The following is a 21,281-nucleotide window of genomic DNA, read 5'->3' as shown; positions in this document are numbered from 1 at the left end:
CCCTTGCTGAGCAAAAACTTCTTAGTCTGATGTAGTCCCATTCATTAATTTTTGCCTTCACTTCTCTTGCCATTGGAGTCAAATTCATAAAATGCTCTTTAAAACCCAGGTCCATGAGTTGAGTACCTATGTCTTCTTGTATGTACTTAATTGTTTCAGGTCTTATGTTTAGATCTTTGATCCATTTTGAGTTAATTTTTGTACAGGGGGAGAGACTGTAGTCCAGTTTAAAATGAATAATTTGAATGAGGTTGAATGACTTATGAAAAGTTTTGATAAAAATAATGGCGATAGATGTCTTTTTTATATGTGTGTATTATATATGTATGCATGTGTATATATGTATATATAAAATACAAACACATACATACACATACATGGAATTATGCATATCTAGATATCCAAAATAAGCCATTTTTCTTTTACAACCTACCAACCAATAAATAACTAAAGTTACATGTGCTTATATAAAATACAGAACATGTACCATCTACAAATAACTTCTAGTAACTTTTTGGTATATATAAGTCCATCCTCAATCCCTTGTATGGTTGAGTATGTGTGTTTATTTGGGAATTGTATATGTATATACATGTAAATGTACGTCTTTGTATTACATGCTCTACTTATCTATTGCTCTGTAACTTACTGGTGTAAAAGGGTCATTTATTATCATCACCTCTCACTGTTCCGAGGGTTGATGAACCTGCTGAGGCAGTTTCCGCTCAGTGTGTCCTGTGTGGGTGCAGGCAGACTGTAGCTGGGGCTGGCATCTCCTCAAAGGCCTCCTCGCTTGCATGTCTGCGCTGCCAGCAGTTGATGTTGGTTGTCAGCTGGAACACCGACCTGTGGCATCTCCACACGGCCAGAGCTCTTTCACAGCATGGCACTATGTTCCAGGGCAGGCACCCCCAGAGGAAGTGCCAGGCAGGACCTGTGTTTCCTTTTCTAGCCAGCTTTGGAGATTGGGCAGCATCCCTTCCCTCACATTCTGTTCATTACAAGTTGGTTGAGGCCAGCCTGTAGTTAATGTGAGGGAAGTTAGACAAGATGAGGGGTGGAGAACCTGTGGACATGTTCTAACATGTTTTAATATTGTATTTTAATATCACCCATATTTTAATGAATAATACCTTTATAAATTGAGGTACTATAGATACAAGTTTTTGAAGTTTTTTTCAAGTTTCTCAAAATAGATATTTTTTGATTTCCATGTTTCTTGTTTCTTGTATGTTTATATGATTTTGGTACATCTGATAAAAGACTTTTGAGCTTAACTGTGTGGTTATTTAACTCATAGAGGTTCTGCATTATTAATATAGCAAGTGAGAGCAATCTTGGTAAAGACCATGAATCTGTGGTCATAAAGAGTTTCATATAAGTGAAGGTTCTCCTTGCTGTTCACTAGCTATTTGGTCCTAGACAAATGAACTTCTCCAAGGCTTTATTTTCTTTTTCGTAAACAAAAATAATACCAAAGCCTTCCTCATAGGGCTGATGGGGCATTAGTGAGGGAGAGCATGGGCAGCTCTGAGCATAATGACTGGTCTGAGTGCTCACTGGTTTGCACATATACACAAGTTATATACATACAAAAGAGCAAACTGTATTATTCTATTTTCTTTACTGATGAAGAGTTTTAAAGTACTTTTGGTAATTAGTTAAAATTTAGAAAAGTTTTAGGCTTTTCTATGTCTATGGAATTTCCCACTTTTAATTTTGCTTTTAATCTTAGGTTAAGAGCAAAATAAAATTAATTTAAGTAAGGGAATTGTAAATATTGTTTAAAATTATAAGGCTCATCTCTACCTCAGGATCTTTGCACTTGCTGTTCCCTTTGGCTGGAATGCTCTGTATTTGAGCAGGCTTTTTGTTGTTTTTCATGTCCCTGCTCAAGATCATTTTTTTAGTGGGATCTTCTCTATCCAAGTTATTTTGCTTTCTATTCTTCTAATCAACTCTTATCAGAATAACCTGCTTTATTTTTTCACTGTTATCTTGCATATTTATTTGTTTATCGTATGTTTCTCTTTACTGCTAAGAGTAGGGACCTTATTTAACGTGATCTAGATCAGTGCTTGGCACAATAGAGGTAACTGGTAAGTATTTTGTCTTCTGAATGAATGAATGAGTGAATGGATACATTCCTTAATCTGCTATTTGCTTTGATATCTACTGCAGATTATGTACAACTGTGTTTTGCCTATTGTAGATTATGTAGAACTCTTTATTTTATAAGCACAGAAAATATCTGTCATAGTGAATAGCATTAAGTGTATGAAATGTTAATTTCATGTTATTTGTTTTATTCTTTACAGGAAGAGTTCTTTCAGAATCCTCGTGCTGTAGATATTGAGTCTGAAGACTTCCGCAGCCTGCCCCTTGAAATAAAGCATGAAATCTTGACTGATATGAAAGAATTTACCAAGCGAAGAAGAACATTATTTGAAGCAATGCCAGAGGTAAAATGTATAAGAGCACATTAATGCGTAAAATTGAGAACTGCAGCAACATTTCTCATTATAAAAAAGAAAATTACTAAGCATTACTTATGTAGTGTCTTTCCAATAAACAGCAGTTGTGTATCTCAGAGACCCCGTGAAGCTAAGTTTGAAATGATAAATATTAATACTTACTCAAACAAGGCTTTCTTGTTTTTTTTTACGCAAGATTAGATCTTTTCTCCTGCTTTGTGTTTTCATAGTACCCCATAACTTCTCGTTATAGTTTTTAGTGCTCAAATGGACTGCTTACCTCTCTATTTTCAGCACCTAGCTCTGTATCTTTCACGCCCCACTCTGTTGCTTAGTGATTCAATTCTTAGGTTAGTTCATAAAAGTTATTTTAACCTATAATGTTTATTGTGGAATACTAATAGTACTAAGGAACCTAATCACAATGGAAAAGTTTGTTCTAACTGGAAATTCCAGGTATCTCTTCCTCTGCCACAGGGCTGGTAATGCAGTTGTATCTCCATGTTCCCTTCTCCTCTTCCTGGACAGTGGTACCAGAGAATGTAGTGGCAAATTCTTCAAATTAGAGCATCGGACAGTGGCTGCACAGCCACAGGACCCCGAGCAGGTGGTGTGCACAGTTGGGTTTTGTCGAGCATGTCTCCTGATCATGCTACACCATAAATTGTTACTGTCTTTAGTTGATGGATGAGTTTTGTTTCCCTTTCCACTGCTACCACCTATTTTTTCTAACATTGTTCTTTTAACTCGCTGTAGGACGGAATATAAATTTTTGCAGCATTATTATTCCTAATGAACAGATGTGGTATTATTTTTTCTGCAGACTTTTGAACATTTCTTAAATTGATAACAAGTGTGAAAAAGGCAGGAGATACTTCTTTTCCCATCACTCTTTTCTGTTTTCCGTGAAGAATGTGAACACAGGGAGTAGGTAGGGTATACAGAAATGACGTTCAAAGGCAAAAATAAATTGTTTTTATTTTGGGAAAAATCTAGGCTGAGTCAAGCATTTTATTTCTCGTGTGTGAAAGGATCTCTGGCTGGTTTTGAGGAAGTAGAATCTGGATTATGTACACAGCAGTGGGGAGGAATATGAGAAAGAGAGAATGTTTCTAATGATTTGCTCCACTTGCTTCTCTTTCTGCCACCACAGAGCCTCTGGGATTGGTAGACTAGGGGAGTACAGTACAGCAGCTCGCTGGGTCTGTAATCTGACAGCTAAGGGAAGCTCTGAGTCATCCAGGCTGGATCGTTGTATCATTGGGCAAATACGATATTAGAAATAGTAATGATGGTATGAGTAATAATAGTAATAATCATAACAGTAGTGGAAGTAATATAGTATAAGTGTTAATCAGAGATCTGCCTTGGATCCCAGATTTCCTGCTTACTAGCTGTGTAGTTCTAGGGAGATGCTTAACCTCTTTTAGTCTTACTATTTTGTTTTTAGATTGGTGATAATAATATTTGTCTCATCAGTGGCTGAGAATAAAATGGAGTAATATATATATATATATGTATATATATAGCACTTAGAACAATTTACATAGGAAATGCTTTGCAAATATTAACTTATTATTTTTTTATTATTATTATTTTTTTATTAAATTTAATGCAGTGACATTGATAAATCAGGGTACATATGTTGAGAGAAAATATCTCTAGATTATTTTGACATTTGATTGTGCTGTATACCCCTCCCCCAAAGTTAAATTGTCTTCTGTCATCTTCTATCTGGTTTTCTTTGTGCCCCTCCCCTCCCCTAACCCCTCTCTCCTTCTTCACCCCCTTCCCCCTCCCCCAACCTCCCGCCCCTGTTGCCATCACATTCTTGTTCATGTCTCTGAGTCTCATTTTTATGTCCCATCTATGTATGGATTCTTCTTAGTTTTTTTTTTTTTTTTTTCTGATTTACTTTTTTCACTCCGTATAATGTTGTCAAGGTCCATCCATGTTATTGTAAATGATCCGATGTCATCATTTCTTATGGCTGAGTAGTATTCCATAGTATATATGTACCAAAGCTTTTTAATCCACTCGTCCTCTGACGGACACTTGGGCTGTTTCCAGATCTTTGCTATTGTGAACAATGCTGCCACAAACATGCGGGTGCATTTCTCCTTTTCGAGCCATTCTATGGTGTCCTTGGGGTATATTCCTAAAAGTGGGATAGCTGGGTCAAAAGGCAGTTCGATTTTCAGATTTTTGAGGAATCTCCATACTGTTTTCCACAGTGGCTGCACCAGTCTGCATTCCCACCAGCAGTACAGGAGGGTTCACTTTTCTCCACATCCTCACCAGCACTTATTCTGTGTTGTTTTGTTGATAAGCGCCATTCTGACTGGTGTGAGGTGATATCTCATTGTGGTTTTAATTTGCATTTCTCTAATGATTAGTGATGTTGAGCATTTTTTCATATGCCTATTGGCAATCTGTATGTCCTCTTTGGAGAAGTGTCTATTCATCTCTTTTGCCCATTTTTGGATTGGGTTGTTTGTCTTCCTGGTGTTGAGTTTTACAAGTTCTTTATAAATTTTGGTTATTAACCCCTTATCAGACGTATTGTCAAATATATTCTCCCATTGTGTAGTTTGTCTTTTTATTCTGTTCTTGTTGTCTTTAGCTGTGCAAAAGCTTTTTAGTTTGATATAGTCCCATTTGTTTATCCTGTCTTTTATTTCACTTCCCCGTGGAGATAAATCAGCAAATATATTGCTCTGAGAGATGTCCGAGAGCTTACTGCCTATGTTTTCTTCTAAGATGCTTATGGTTTCACGGCCTACATTTAAGTCTTTTATCCATTTTGAGTTTATTTTTGTGAGTGGTGTAAGCTGGTGATCTAATTTCATTTTTTTGCAGGTAGCTGTCCAATTTTCCCAACACCATTTGTTAAAGAGGCTGTCTTTACTCCATTGTATTTCCTTACCTCCTTTGTCAAATATCAGTTGTCCATAGAACTGTGTGTTTATTTCTGGGTTCTCTGTTCTGTTCCATTGATCTATATGCCTGTTCTTATGCCAGTACCAGGCTGTTTTGAGTACAACGGCCTTGTAGTATAACTTGATATCAGGAAGTGTGATACCTCCCACTTTATTCTTCTTTTTTAAGATTGCTGAGGCTATTCGTGTCCTCTTTTGGTTCCATATAAATTTTTGGAATATGTGTTCTATATCTTTGAAGTATGTCATTGGTATTTTAATTGGTATTGCATTGAATTTATAGATTGCTTTGGGTAATATAGACATTTTAATGATGTTTATTCTTCCTAACCATGAGCACGGTATATGCTTCCACTTGTTTGTATCTTCCTTGATTTCTTTTATCAATGCTTTGTAATTTTCCGAGTACAAGTCTTTAGTCTCCTTGGTTAAGTTTACTCCTAGGTACTTTATTTTTTTGGTTGTAATTGTGAAGGGGATTGTTTCCTTAATTTCTCTTTCTGACTGTTCATTGTTGGTGTATAAAAATGCTTCTGATTTCTGAGTATTGATTTTATATCCTGCCACTTTGCTGAATTTATTTATCAGGTCCAGTAGTTTTTTGACTGAGACTTTAGGGTTTTCTATATACAATATCATATCATCTGCAAATAATGATAGTTTTACTTCTTCTTTTCCAACTTGAATGCCTTTTATTTCTTCTTCTTGTCTGATTGCTGTGGCTAGGACTTCCAGGACTATGTTAAATAAGAGTGGTGAAAGGGGGCACCCCTGCCTTGTTCCTGATCTTAAGGGGATTGCTTTTAGTTTTTGCCCATTGAGTATGATGTTGGCTGTGGGTTTCTCATAGATGGCTATTATCATGTTGAGGTAAGTTCCCTGTATTCCTACTTTGCTGAGAGTTTTGATCATGAATGGGTGCTGGATTTTATCAAATGCTTTTTCTGCATCTATTGAAATTATCATATGGTTTTTCTCCTTCTTTTTGTTTATGTGATGAATCACATTGATTGATTTGTGAATATTGTACCAGCCTTGCCTCCCCAGAATAAATCCCACTTGATCATGGTGTATGATTTTTTCCATATATTGTTGGATCCGGTTTGCTAATATTTTGTTGAGGATTTTAGCATCTATATTCATCAGAGATATTGGCCTATAATTTTCTTTCTTTGTGTTGTCTTTGCCTGGTTTTGGAATCAGAATTATGCTCGCCTCATAAAAGGAGCTTGGAAGTCTTCCTTCCTCTTGAATTTTTTGAAATAGTTTGAGAAGGATAGGAGTTCTTCTTTGAATATTTGGTAGAATTCCGTTGTGAAGCCATCGGGCCCCGGACTTTACTTTGTTGGGAGTTTTTTGATAACTGTTTCGATCTCATTTGGTGTAATCGGTCTGTTTAGGTTTTCTGATTCTTCCAGATTGATTTTTGGAAGATTGTATGTTTCAAGGAATTTGTCCATTTCATCTAGGTTGTCTAGTTTTTTGGCATACAGTTCTTCATAGTATTTTCTTACAATATTTTGTATTTCTGTTGTGTCAGTTGTTATTTCTCCTCTCTCATTTCTAATTTTATTTATTTGAGTCCTCTCTCTCTTTTTCTTGGTGAGTCTACTTAAAGGTGCATCAATCTTGTTTACCTTTTCAAAGAACCAGCTCCTAGTTTCATTGATCCTCTGTATTGTTTCTTTAGCCTCTATGTCATTTATTTCTGCTCTGATCTTTATTATTTCCTTCCTTCTACTACATTTGGGCTTTACTTGCTGTTCTTTTTCTAATTCTTTTAGATGCAGGGTTAAGTTGTTTATTTGAGCTTTTTCTAGCTTCTGAAAGTGTGCCTGTAGTGCTATGAACTTTCCTCTCAGCACTGCTTTCGCTGTGTCCCATAAATTTTGAGTTGTTGTATGCTCATTGTCATTTGTTTCTATGAATTTTTTTATTTCTTCTTTGATCTCATTCTTAATCCATTCATTATTTAACACCCTGCTATTTAGTTTCCATGTGTTTGAGAATTTTTGAGCTTTTCTGCTGTGATTCATTTCTAGTTTCATGCCGTTGTGATCAGAGAAGGTGCTTGATATGATTTCAGTCTTCTTAAATTTGTTGAGAGCACTTTTGTGCCCTAACATGTGGTCTATCCTAGAGAATGTACCATGAGCGCTTGAAAAGAATATATATTCTGCTGCTTTAGGGTGAAAGGATCTGAAGATATCTATTAAATCGAGTTGATCTATTGTTTCCAATAAGTCTGCTGTTTCTTTGTTAATTTTCTTTCTTGAGGATCTATCTAGTGATGTTAGTGGGGTATTGAAATCCCCTACTATTATAGTATTGCTGTTGATCTCGCCCTTTAAATCCATCAAAGTCTGTTTTATATATTTGGGTGCTCCTATATTAGGTGCATAGATATTTATAATAGTTATATCTTCCTGTTGGATTACTCCCTTTATCATTATGTAGTGGCCTTCTTTATCTCTTACTATATCTTTTGTTTTAAAGTCCAATTTGTCTGATATAAGTATTGCTACCCCAGCTTTTTTTTCATTTCCGTTTGCATGAAATGTTTTTTTCCATCCTTTTACCTTCAATCTATGTGTGTCTTTTGTTCTAAGGTGTGTCTCTTGTAGACAGCATATGTATGGGTCCTGTTTTCTTATCCACGCAGCTACCCTATGTCTTTTGATTGGATCATTTAATCCATTTACATTTAAGGTTATTATTGATATGTAGTTGTTTATTGCCATTTTCTTCTTTAAAGGTGTATTCCTTTTTTTGCTATATTCTTTTCCAACTTTGATCTGTTTACAACAGGCCCCTTAACATTTCTTGCAGCGTTGGTTTGGTTGTAATGAATTCCTTAAGTTGTTTTTTGTCTGGGAAGCTTTTTATTTCTCCTTCGATTTTAAACGATAGCCTTGCTGGATAAAGTAGTCTTGGTTGTAGGTTCTTGTTCTGCATTACTTTGAATATTTCTTGCCTTCTGGCCTCAAGTGTTTCTGTTGAGAAGTCGGATGTCATCCTTATGGGGGCTCCTTTGTAGGTGATAACTTTTTTTTCTCTTGCAGCTTTTAATATTTTCTCTTTATCGCTTAGCTTTGGTATTTTAATTATGATGTGTCTTGGTGTAGGTTTCTTTGGGTTTCTCTTTAATGGAGTTCTCTGTGCTTCTTGGACTTGTAAGAGTTTCTCTTGCATTAATTTAGGGAAGTTTTCAGTTATGATATGATTGAACAAAGCCTCTATCCCTTGTTCTTTTTCTTCTTCTTCAGGAACCCCTATGATGCGGATGTTATTTCTCTTCATGTTGTCACAGAGCTCTCTAAGTGTTTCCTCTGACTTTTTGAGTCTCTTTTCTCTTTTCTTCTCTGCTTTCATGCCTTCATTCCAGTTGTCCTCCAACTCGCTGATTCGATCCTCTGCTGTATCCATCCTGTTTTTAATTCCTTCCATTGTGGTCTTCATTTCTGATATTGTATTTGTCATCTCTGACTGATTCTTTTTTAATATTTCAATATCCTTTTTTATACTTGCTATTTCTTTATTTAGGTTTTCAAACTGCCCTTCCATTGTTGTTCTAAGATCCCTAAGCATCCTTACAATCATTATTTTGAACTCCGCATCTGGAAATTTGATTATTTCCATATCACTCAGCTCATCTCTCAAGGGTGTCTCTTGTGGTTTCATTTGGGTTGCACTCCTTTGTCTTCTCATAATGGTGTTTTATTTGTAGAGTTGCTTGAGTCTAGGCTTGGTGTTTTCTGCCTCCTGTTTTCAGTTGTGTTATTTCTAGGTCTTCTTGGATTGGTATCAGCTATTATTTGTAATCCACTTTCGGATTTGGGCAGCTTTGAAGTCTTGATTTGTTTGTTTTCTTAACAGGTGATAGTCTTGTTAACTGATCTCAGCAGGGGGCTTCCTTGAAACTGTAACCAGGAATGCTGTGGGTGTAACCTGAGACGCTCAAGGTCTCTTCCATCAACTAATCTCACTGGGGGCAGGGTTTTTTCTCAGCTTCAGTAGGGGGAGGTGTATCTCAGATCTCCATGGAGACCTGAGTTACTGCCCCTCCTCCCCACTTCTTGTTTTCAGCTGTGTCTTGTTGCGCTGATTGGAGCTGGATAGATGTCCGGAGATCTCTGATCCGGAAGCACTTCAGCTCTGTTTTGTGAAAGGTTCAGTCCTTCCCCCAGCTATGGCCGCCTCCAGCACGAATGAGTCAGCTTTTTTATTTCGTTTCTTGCATACCTTAGCCCCTCACAGTCTGTCCCTCTCCTTGTCCTTTCCACTTGGGAGATAAGCTGGTCTTTTCAACCCACCTTGCTCCCTGGTCGCCAGGTAAGTGGCTGTGAGCAGTAGTTTCTGCTCTTTTTCCTCTGTGAAATCCTCTCTGGGCTCTCAGCCTCACCCCCCCTGCCGTTCCTGTAAGCAGAGGAGATTCAGGCACTCCTTACCAGGTTTATTGTGGCTTCCTCTTTGCTCCTTGGTTTTTGAGAGCTGTTCTTGCAGATCAGTGTTGGTTTTTCATGATGATTTTTCCTAAATTGATTTGTATTCCAGTTTGGTGTTGAGAGCTGGGCATCTGTGCGTCCGCCTACTCCGCTGCCATCTTTGCAGATATTAACTTATTATTAATAACTGGTTGCTAAGATTTACTGTGTGTGTTTTATGGGCCAGAGACTACGCTAGGCCCTTTACTTGCCTATTTATTTGCATTCTAGAAAGTTGTCTCATCTGTGAAGCCATGATCACAATGTCACAGTGCCTGGCATGCACCACATGCTCAATCCATGAATTTTGAATGAGTGATTGAATCATAAACACTACCCATGGTGTCTTTTGTTTTGCCTAGTTCTTTTTGCTTTGAAGATTATAATATTATAGTTTTTTGCTAAGTAATCAAATTATACCTCTAATATGAAAATATGAAAATACCTCCAATGAAAAATATAATTGCTCTCTGTCCACCTTTTGGAAAAGAGATGGGTATATGGTTACATTATCTGTATTTAATATAAAAAAATCATTTTATTTTGCTTTAGGAGTCCAATGACTTTTCACAGTACCAACTCAAAGGCTTACTAAAAAAAAACTATCTAAACCAACACATAGAAAATGTCCAAAAGGAAATGAATCAGCAACATTCAGGACAAATCCAAAGGCAATATGAGGATGAAGGGGGCTTTTTGAAGGAGGTGGAGTCAAGAAGAGTGGTCTCTGAAGACACTTCACATTACATCTTGATAAAAGGTATTGGGCACCCTCACGTACTTGATAGTTAAAAACCAAAAATGTATTGTGTCGCTGAATTCTATAAACTACCACCCCTGGATAATATTAATGAGGTCTTACTTGTGTAAAGCTATTAATGGATTACACTTTAAGATTAACTAATGAGTTAACTCTTAATTGCTGATTAAATGAAAATGTACAACTTAAATTTATGAGAACCAGTATACTCTTATTCATGTTACTAGAAGTATATTGTTATACTGTAAAACTACCCAGTAAGAATGTTTTACCTTTTCTTAAGGCGTACAACCTCAAAAAGTTGCAGATGTGGATTCAGAGTCTTTTCCATCTTCCAGCAAAATGCACAGCATATCTTTTGACATAAAGTCATCGCCATGTGAAAAACTGAATCCAGAGAAAGAGCCTGATGCTACCCCTCCGTCTCCAAGAACTTTACAGGCTATGCAGGCTGCCATGCTGGGAAGCAGCTCCGAAGAGGAGCTGGAAAGTGAGAACGGAAGGCAGCACCACAGTAAGAGGAGGACCGCATCCGCTGCTGCAGAGGAAGGCTCCATGTCACCACTGACTGTCCTGGCTATTCAGAAAGCTCTTGACGACGACGATGAAGACGTGAAAGTGCATGCTGCGAAAGGAGTGCAGACGGGACGGTCAGGAGCAAGCCAGCTCTTTATGAGCAGTTCTGATGAGGAAACTGATGAAGGACTTAAGACCAGAGATGGAAAAGGAACGCTGCTGACAGCAGTGCCTCATTCAGCCGGTGTGAACTTCACGGAGGAGCATTTACCCAGCACTAATAATGAACAAGAGCTGGCAGACTCGGCTCCTTCCTCAAGTGCTGTCTTTTGTCAAGGTAGTGAATCCAGCATTCCAAAAGAACAAAAGTCGTTTATTCACGTGGTTAATGAAGCCTTTCAGACAAGCAGTGAGCCTACGGTTAACGTTAGGAAAGATGCAGTTCCTTTAGCAAGTACAGTAGTTGTAGACACGAATGTAGCAGGGCTCCAGAGTGGAAGAGAACCGACACCAGCATCTCCTGTAAGTCCACGTTCTGCATCAAGGGGTGAAACATGCACCGAAGTGCTTGAGGTGCAACGAGAGCTTTGTCCGTCTGACAATACATGTGATTCTTCTGTTCTTTTAAGTGGTGAAACAGAATGTGAAAAAAATCCAGCCTCTGAAGTTACTGATATTGTCACTTTGCAAGAAAGGAGTAGCACACTAAGTGTCCCTTCAGAGGCAATAGGTGACTTAGAAAATGCTAAAGAGCATGAACGTTTCCTGAAAACCACCCAAGAACGTGAGGCGATGGAATCTGTAGGCCAGGATTTAATTTCAGTTCCAAAGTCCGTGGATCCAATGGAAACTGACTCTGAAGAAAGTGAATCTGATGGTAGGTGCTAATTCTCTCTTAGAGATAAGAACGGTGATTTCACATTTGTAGGAACCGAGAGATCCTTTAGTGTGATAGTTCCCCCTCTGTTCTGGAGACCCAGAAAGGTGAAGTGTCTTTCCCAAGGACACACAGCTAGTTGTGCTGTACTTTATTATTTTTAAAGGGAAGAAGGAGTACCCTAACTGGAGAAGATAAAGGGAAGTTTCTTTTTAGTTTTTTTAACTTTATGTTTTCAATTAATTACAAACTTCAAAAAGTTAAAAGAATATTATAAAACATTCTGATTTCTTCACCCAGAAACTCAATGGCTGACATTTTGCCACATTGGCTTTATCCTATCTCTCTATATAGTACACATGTCTATTTCATATCTATATATCTTTACAGAATTGTGTATGGCCACTTATCATTACTCACAGATTCCATATTTGCAGAGTTTATTTGTAACTCCAGAATCAATACTAATGTCAGTGTCTTTGTGGTCTTTCGTGGACTTGTAGAGAGCAGCTAAGAATTTGAGCTGCCACACTGTTCCCAGCTGAGGTCGAGCAAGGTGACACTCTACCTTGTCTCAACTCGCCTACAGAGAAGTGCAGAGGGTAGAGAGGGGAGAGAGCAGTGCAGTTTAGACTAAGAAGCTTTGACTCTGAGACCAGTGGAACAGGGTTTGAATCCCATCTTGGGCACCAGTTAGTTGGGTGGCCTCAGGTAAGTCTCTTAACACTCCTCAACCTTGTTTTCTTGTTTGTAAAATAAAGAAAAATACCATTTACCAAGACAAGTTGTTTTTAGAATTTAAGATTGTAAATATATTTCCTCCAGGTGCAAGGATTCAGTATTCATTATTCAGTACTCTCTTTATAGAACATAACCACTGCAAATAAGAAGAAAGGTCTATGGACACACCTCTCCCTCATATGTATACACACACACACACACACATACATGGTGATTTATTTTTATCATTTTTTTAAATGATTTTGTTTATTCGGCTTCTTCACTTTATAAAGTTGCCGTCTCCCCTTTGTAATTACTGTTTTATGGAAAAGGATATTGGATATATAAATATGCTGTCACTGAACAGACCCTTACCCACTTGTTTCGGACTCTTATTTAGTGGGTTATGGTACTACCATACTTTTCTTTGTGGCTAGTTTTCCCCTTCAAGTCGGCTCCTGTGACTTTTAACAATTACCCATTATGTTTTGAGCATTACTTTCTGGCCAAGATATTCCAGGTTTATCTTATGCTTTCCCTGACCTTCACTGAAACCAGCCATTTTGCTAAGGAGCCCTGGTTTCTTGCAATGGCGTGGTGTTAGAAACCAGGATCTGGGTACTGAGTGTGTTCGTGGTTATTGGGGTATCTTGCTTCAGGCCCTCTCAGCAGCAGAGCCAGGACAAATACATAAACGCACGTGCGCACTCACATCTAGTTTATTTCTGTCTGTATATTAAAATCCATAAATTAATGGATATCGGCACTTGCATTCCAACATCACAAATTTCATTTTAGCCTCTACCTTTTTTTTTTTTTTTTGTATTTTTCCGAAGCTGGAAACGGGGATAGACAGTCAGACAGACTCCCGCATGCGCCCGACCGGGATCCACCTGGCACGCCCACCAGGGGGCGATGCTCTGCCCCTCCAGGGCGTCGCTCTGTCACGACCAGAGCCACTCTAGCGACTGGGGCAGAGGCCAAGGAGCCATCCCCAGCGCCCGGGCCATCCTTGCTCCAATGAAGCCTCGCTGCGGGAGGGGAAGAGAGAGACAGAGAGGAAGGAGAGGGGGAGGGGTGGAGAAGCAGATGGGCGCTTCTCCTGTGTGCCCTGGCCGGGAATCGAACCTGGGACTTCTGCATGCCAGGCCAACGCTCTACCACTGAGCCAACCGGCCAGGGCCTAGCCTCTACCTTCTTTGTAATTTAACTCCAACGGTGAGAAAGCTTGCTCTCATTACCTTAAACATATGTTCCTATTTCTCCTGATCTCATTGGCCTCCTCCGTGGCTTAGGCTGTCTCCTCGCCCCAGGTCACAGGCCTGGCAAGCCCCTGCCTGCGAACCTCCATCCTGATGGCGTCCTCAGACCCAGCCCCCTGTGCCTGAAGGGAAGGAAGGGAAGAAACATATATATATATTTTTTTACAGGGACAGAGAGAGAGTCAGAGAGAGGGATAGACAGGGACAGACAGGAACGGAGAAAGATGAGAAGCAGCAATCATCAGTTTTTTGTTGCAAGACTTAGTTGTTCATTGATTGCTTTCTCATATGTGCCTTGACCACGGGCCTTCAGCAGACTGAATAACCCCTTGCTCGAGCCAGCGACCTTGGGTCCAAGCTGGTGAGCTTTTGCTCAAACCAGATGAACCCGCACTCAAGCTGTCAACCTTGGGGTCTCGAACCTGGGTTCTCCACATCCCAGTCCGACGCTCTATCCACTGCGCCACTGCCTGGTCAGGGAGAAACACATATTTTAAAGAAAAGACAAAAGAGCAGAGGGAAAGAGTGTGAAAGAGGAAGAGTTGTTTCTCCTGAGTGCTAACCCAGATTGTTTCCCACTAAGTTACAGCTTTATTCTTTGCTGTTTCCAAAGTGAAACTGCATAAAAACTTCTTTTACAACCTCCATGGTTGTTTACATACTCCAGTAATCCTTCTTTTTGAATTTTTAAACAGTAAGTTAATTTAAAGAATATATTTGTGCCTGACCTGTGGTGGCGCATTGGATAAAGCGTCGACCTGGAAATGCTGAGGTCGTCGGTTCAAAACCCTGGGCTTGCCTGGTCAAGGCACATATGGGAGTTGATGCTTCCAGCTTCTCTTCTCTTCTCTTCTCTTCTCTTCTCTTCTCTTCTCTTCTCTTCTCTTCTCTTCTCTTCTCTTCTCTTCTCTCTCTCTCTCTCTTCTCTCCCTCTCCTCTCTAAAATGAATAAATAAAAATTAAAAAAATATATTTGTATAAAGTTAATATGCAAATCTCTGAAAGCTTGGTTCCTAATTTCAAAGAGAGTGTCAGTTTATTTCATTGAAAAGGCTTATTTTGAAGTTATAGGCATCTATATTACATTTATTTAATACTATAGGAATATACTACTGTCACATTTTCTATTACATTCAAGTCTTTTCTGTGTAGGGTAAACCATGTTTTAGAATACTTTGGAAAGCATTGATGATTTCAGGATAATTGAAATGTTTCAGTTGTAGATGAAGTAACCTTATTTCGGTGCAGGAAATTTCATTGAAGTGCAGAGTGTAATTAGCAGCGATGAGGAACTTCAAACGGAGTTCACGGAAGCATCCAGACCTCCCTCTGAACAAGGTGAAGAGGAACTGATAGGAACTAGGAAAGAAGAAGCCACTGGTGACTCGGAGGGCCTAGGAGACAACTCTGAAAGCGAGCCCTTGAGCTTGGAGCCACATGAAGAAACTGAAAAAGATGCAAATGATTCGCTCAATGAATGGCAAGATATTAATTTGGTAATAATTTTACACCATGCTTTAACTTATGCTAAGGAAGCCTTGTTAAGTAGATTTTATTTTAAGGAGTTACTAGATGAATATTTATTACCTATTTGCATCCAACTTTTTATTCTTGCTTGCTGGTGATGCCTTATTTTATGTAGGTTAGCTGTCTGGGGAAGTTTACTTTAAAGATATCACAGACTTGCTCAGAAATCCAAGTAGAAAACTTCATAAGGAGAAAAGCTTATTGATCATTTCAGTCAGACTAAATGCAGGCTTTTGTAATCGATGAATTTAATTGGATTATTAGTATAATTTAGCTGCAAATGAAATTATTTTGTAGGAGGAACTGGAAACTCTGGAGAGCAACCTTTTAACACAAGAGCATTCATTGAAGGCACAAAAGCAGCAGCAAGAACGGGTCGCTGCTACTGTTACAGGACAGATGTTTTTGGAAAGCCAGGTAGGTGTACCAGCTTGGGCCTCTTAATAGTATCTATTGTACTAATGATTTTACTAAATCAGGTTCCCTGAGGGACTGCGTTAAATGAAATGTTTAAAGGGTCCAGGCCAGGTACTGCATTTTGGTAGTGGTCAATGTGAATTTGTTACTCTTAGGAACTTCTTCGTCTGTTTGGAATTCCCTACGTTGAGGCTCCCATGGAAGCAGAGGCTCAGTGCGCCATTCTGGATCTGACTGATCAAACTTCTGGAACAATCACTGATGATAGTGATATTTGGCTATTTGGAGCACGGCATGTCTATAAAAACTTTTTTAATAAAAACAAGTTTGTAGAATATTACCAATATGTGGACTTTCACAATCAGTTAGGTAAGACTTTAGAGTATGAGTACTTTCTGAAATTTACCTTCAGAATTTGTATTATTTTTCTTTCTAAGGAAATAATTTGATGTATTAATGGAAATGGTAGGTCTGTACCAATTTTCATATAAGTGATCATTTGCTTATTAGAGGAATAGGATTTTTAAATTAGAATTAAGAAATTAAGCCTGACCAGGCAGTAGGGCAGTGGGTAGAACATCGGACTGGGATATGGAGGACCCAGGTTCAAAACCCCGAGGTCTCTGGCTTAAGCACGGGCTCATGTGGTTTGAGCAAGGGTCACCAGCTTGAGGCCAAGATCACTCTCTTGAGCAAGGGGTCACTCGCTCTGCTGTAACCCCCGCCCCCATCAAGGCACATATGAGAAAGCAGTCAATGAACAACTAAGGTGCCGCAATGAAGAATTGATGCTTCTCAGCTCTCTTCCTTCCTGTGTCTGTCCGTCCCTATCTGTCCCTCTCTCTCTGTCTCTGTCAAAAAAAAAAAAAGAAAGAAAGAAATTAAAATTATAGTATGTTTAGGCATTCTCTGCAATTTAATCATCTGATCTGGTTAGACTTTGGCTACCTGTGATCTTGAGAGTGAACCACAGGTGGTAGAGAGGGGAGGAAGGTGGAAATCTCTCCTGCTGAAATCATGAACCTCATGGCCCTATACTGGTGTTTCTGACAGTCTCACTCTCCCATTCATTCAGCAAGTATGTACTGGGTGACTCCTGTGTGCCAGTTCGTGACAGTGGGGAAAGAACAGGGAACAAAATTAGTAGGAGAAACAGATGATAAAAAACAAATTGTAATTGCACAGTTAGCGGTATGTGCCGTATGGAAACATAAAGCAGTGAAAGGAAGGAGAGAGTTGCAGGAAGTGCATGTACTGCTTTATGCAGAATTGTGGTTGGGAAAGGCTTTATTAATAGCAAACTTTTGGGCTGGGGTCTAAAGGAAATGGGGTCTAAGAGGCTGGTGTTAAAGATATCTTGGGGATAATCATGTCAAACAAGGGGGCTAGCATGTGCAAAGCCCCTTGGGCAGAAGTTAGTTGGTGGGTTCTAGGGAAACAAGAGGTTATATATTGAACTGTGTCCCCTCAAAGTTTATGGGTTGTAGTCTTAACCCCTAGTACCTCAACATGCAGCTGTATTTAGAGATGCAGTGTTTAAAGAGGAATTATTAAATCAGGTCTTTAGTGTGGACACTAATGCAGTCTAACTGGTGTCCTTATAAAAAGAGGTGATGGGGATATGGAGGGAAGATCATTTAAATACACATGGAGAAGAAAAATCAAAGAGAGAAGTCTCAGAAGAAACCAACCCTGCCAACGCCTTGATTTAAGGTTTCTAACCTCCAGAATTGTGAGGAAATATATTCCTGTTATTTAAGCCACTCAGTCTGGGTACTTTGCTGTGATAGGCTGAGCAAACCAATAAATAGAGGCCAGTGTGAGTGAATGAGGAGAATGGCAAGTGTTAATATCGGAGAGGAAGGAGGAGACCAAAGCCAAGTAGGGTCTGTCTTGCTAGAGCAAGGATTTGTGGGTGGACTGGGTGTGGGATTTGAGAGAAGGAGAACAGTTGAAGATGACTACCCATCCTGAGCCTCTGGGAGAATGGCCTCATCAGTAATGAGATGAGGAAAACGGGAAGGAGCAGTTAGAGCGTGACAGGAAGATCCACTTTTGGAGCCGTTGCATCTGAGATGCCCATGACATATCCAAATGGAGATGCTAACGTGATAGTTGAATATGTGTGACTGTGGTTCCGAGGAAAAATCCAGGCTACAGAGTTAAATTTACGGGTCAGAGTATAGATGGTACTTCATAGATGATACTAAAGCTGGGAGGGTAGATGAAACTCTAAAATTCTTAATAGAATGCCATGAAAAAAAGAATTTGTTTCCTAATAGTAAATAAGAGATATAAGAGATATCTTTGGCTGTTGGATAAGGACATATATTGTTCATATAATAATATGTCTATAAATGTTATGCAATATTTGTAAAATAAAATTTTAAAATTTTAAATATAAATAATTTTTACTCTTACAGGATTGGACCGCAACAAATTAATAAATTTGGCCTATTTGCTTGGAAGTGATTACACAGAAGGAATACCAACTGTAGGTTGTGTTACAGCTATGGAAATACTCAACGAATTCCCTGGACATGGCCTGGAACCACTCCAAAAATTCTCGTAAGTTTTTGTTTTGTTTTTTTTACAAGAGAGAAACAGACAGGGAAGGAGAGAGATGAGAAACATCAACTCGTTGTGGCACTTTAGTTGTTCATTTATTGCTTCCCATACGTGCCTTGACCAGGGAGCTCCAGCCAAGCCAGTGACCCCTTGCTCAAGCCAGCGACCTTCAGCTCAAGCCAGTGATCTTTGGGATTAAGCCAGCGACCATGGGATCATGTCTATGATCCCATATTCAAGCTGGATGAGCCCACACTTAAGCTGGTGACCTTGGGTTTTAAACCTGGGACCTCAGCATCCCAGGTTAATGCTCTATCCACTGAACCACCACTGTTCAGGCCTCATAAGTTTTTTCTCTCCCTCCCTTCTTCTCTTCCTTCCTCCCTCCCTCCCTCTCTTCCTCCCTCCCTCTTTCCCTTCTTCTCTTCTTCCCTCCCTTTCTCTTTTCCTTCTTTTTCCAAGTGAGAGGTGGGGATCCACTCAGCAACCTCTGTCTGGGGCTGTTGCTCTGCCTCTCTGGGACCAGTGCTCACAACCAAGCTATTTTTAGTAGCTGAGGCAGAGGCCCCACAGAGCCACTGGGGGCCAACTCACTGGAAACAATCAAGCCATGGCTGTGGGAGAGGAGGAGAGAAAGAGAGAGAGAGAGAAAGAGTAAGGGGGTAAGGGTGGAGAAGCAGATGGTTGCCTCTTCTGTGTGTCCTGACTGGTAACAGAATCCGGGACATCCACACATCCACCAGCCAATGCTCTACCACTGAGCCAACCAGCCAGGGCCATAAATTCTTTCTTAATTTCTTGGGTTCATATAAAACCCAAATTAACAAACAAAACTATTATTACACCATGAATTATTACAAGTCGTTCATTAGAAAAACTGGAGGAGGTATTGGTTGGGGTTGCTAAAGTATATTTCCCTTTCTCTAGAATTCTGATGAAATTAGAGACCATTTTTTTTGTGTATGTTGCCAGGTTTATCCTAATACAAGGGTACAAAGCCAGTCCTGTGGGATTTGCTAGGTGTGTAGAAGTTGCTGCTTCATTTACTCAATTATTAATTGAGTAGCTGCTTTGTGCCAGACACTGTGCTAGGCTGGGCTAGGAAAGATGACAAAATTATAGGCCATACCGTCAAGCAGCTCCCATGCTCTTGGGGGTGACAGAAAGAAACACATACTTGTATTCTGTTGGTTGATTGTTCTGAAAGAGGTTGGTCAGACAGGGACATGGAAATACAGTGCCAGGAAATTTCCATTAGGCACTGCTCCTTTTTCTCACTGCATGAGTGAGAGATGCATTCAGTGGTGGGATGCAGTCCATGCAGAATCTAGCGTTGTCCCACATTTGGGGTACACTTCAATTTTGGAGGTTCTGAGATGGTGGTAGTTATGAGTATGTCTGTGAAAGTAGCGCCTTCTTAAGGTTGTTCCTTGATGGCACCTTTTATAAAAATTGAAGTATAATTCACATACCATATATTTCACGTATTTAAAGTGCATAGTTCAGTGACTTTCAGTCTGTTCACGAGATTGTGACAGCATCTTCTAACCTATCAAATACTATTTGGCAGCAGATGATTTAATGATTCTTTTTTAGTGTTCTCTCCAGTTGTATATCCTGTGTTTGAAAAATTCTGAATTGTTCTGGTCTGAAGAATCAGTGATTAGAATGAAAACTTAAATACAAATTTTTTTTTTTTTTTTTTTATAATTTTATTTTTTTAATGGGGTGACATCAATAAATCAGGATACATATATTCAAAGATAACAAGTCCAGGTTATCTTGTCGTTCAATTATGTTGCATACCCACCACCCAAAGTCAGATTGTCCTCTGTCACCTTCTATCTTGTTTTCTTTGTGCCCCTCCCCACCCCCTATCCCTCTCCCATTCCCCCTTCCCCCCCGTAACCACCACACTCTTATCAATGTCTCTTAGTTTCACTATTATGTCCCACCTACGTATGGAATAATACAGTTCCTGTTTTTTTCTGATTTACTTATTTCGCTTCGTATCATGTTATCAAGATCCCACCATTTTGCTGTAAATGTTCCGATGTCATCATTTCTTATGGCTGAGTAGTATTCCATAGTGTAAATGTGCCACATCTTCTTTATCCAGTCATTTATTGATGGGCTTTTTGGTTGTTTCCATGTCCTGGCCACTGTGAACAATGCTGCAATAAACATGGGGCTGCATGTGTCTTTATGTATCAATGTTTCTGAGTTTGGGGGATATATACCCAGTAGAGGGATTGCTGGGTCATAAGGTAGTTCTATTTTCAGTTTTTTGAGGAACCACCATACTTTCTTCCATAATGGTTGTACTACTTTACATTCCCACCAACAGTGTATGAGGGTTCCTTTTTCTCCACAGCCTCTCCAACATTTGCTATTACCTGACTTGCTAATAACAGCTAATCGAACAGGTGTGAGGTGGTATCTCATTGCCGTTTTGATTTGCATTTCTCTAATAGCTAAAGAAGATGAGCATCTTTTCATATATTTGTTGGCCATTTGTATTTCTTCCTGGGAGAAGTGTCTATTCATATCCTCTTCCCATTTTTTTTATTGGATTGTTTGTTGTTGAGTTTTATGAGTTCTTTGTATATTTTGGATATTAGGCCCTTATCTGAGCTGTTGTTTGAAAATATCATTTCCCATTTAGTTGGCTGTCTGTTTATTTTGTTATCAGTTTCTCTTGCTGAGCAAAAACTTCTTAGTCTGATGTAGTCCCATT

General features: G+C 39.2%; 1 protein-coding gene across 1 annotated transcript in view; it reads left to right on the top strand.

Moving 5' to 3' along the window:
* Window positions 1–21,281, top strand: part of BIVM (basic, immunoglobulin-like variable motif containing) — an 86,393-nt gene that overhangs the window by 53,546 nt on the left and 11,566 nt on the right. The window contains exons 15-21 of the mRNA XM_066237314.1: window positions 2,319–2,462; window positions 10,450–10,657; window positions 10,941–12,050; window positions 15,281–15,528; window positions 15,857–15,976; window positions 16,132–16,345; window positions 18,400–18,544. Of these exons, the coding sequence (XP_066093411.1) occupies window positions 2,319–2,462; window positions 10,450–10,657; window positions 10,941–12,050; window positions 15,281–15,528; window positions 15,857–15,976; window positions 16,132–16,345; window positions 18,400–18,544 (2,189 nt within the window). The remainder of the gene's footprint in view (window positions 1–2,318; window positions 2,463–10,449; window positions 10,658–10,940; window positions 12,051–15,280; window positions 15,529–15,856; window positions 15,977–16,131; window positions 16,346–18,399; window positions 18,545–21,281) is intronic.

This window comes from Saccopteryx bilineata, chromosome 6 (assembly GCF_036850765.1).
Source record: "Saccopteryx bilineata isolate mSacBil1 chromosome 6, mSacBil1_pri_phased_curated, whole genome shotgun sequence".
Lineage (NCBI taxonomy): Eukaryota > Metazoa > Chordata > Mammalia > Chiroptera > Emballonuridae > Saccopteryx > Saccopteryx bilineata.
Note: the sequence above shows the minus strand (reverse complement) of the source record. Positions and strands in the feature narration are given on the sequence as shown.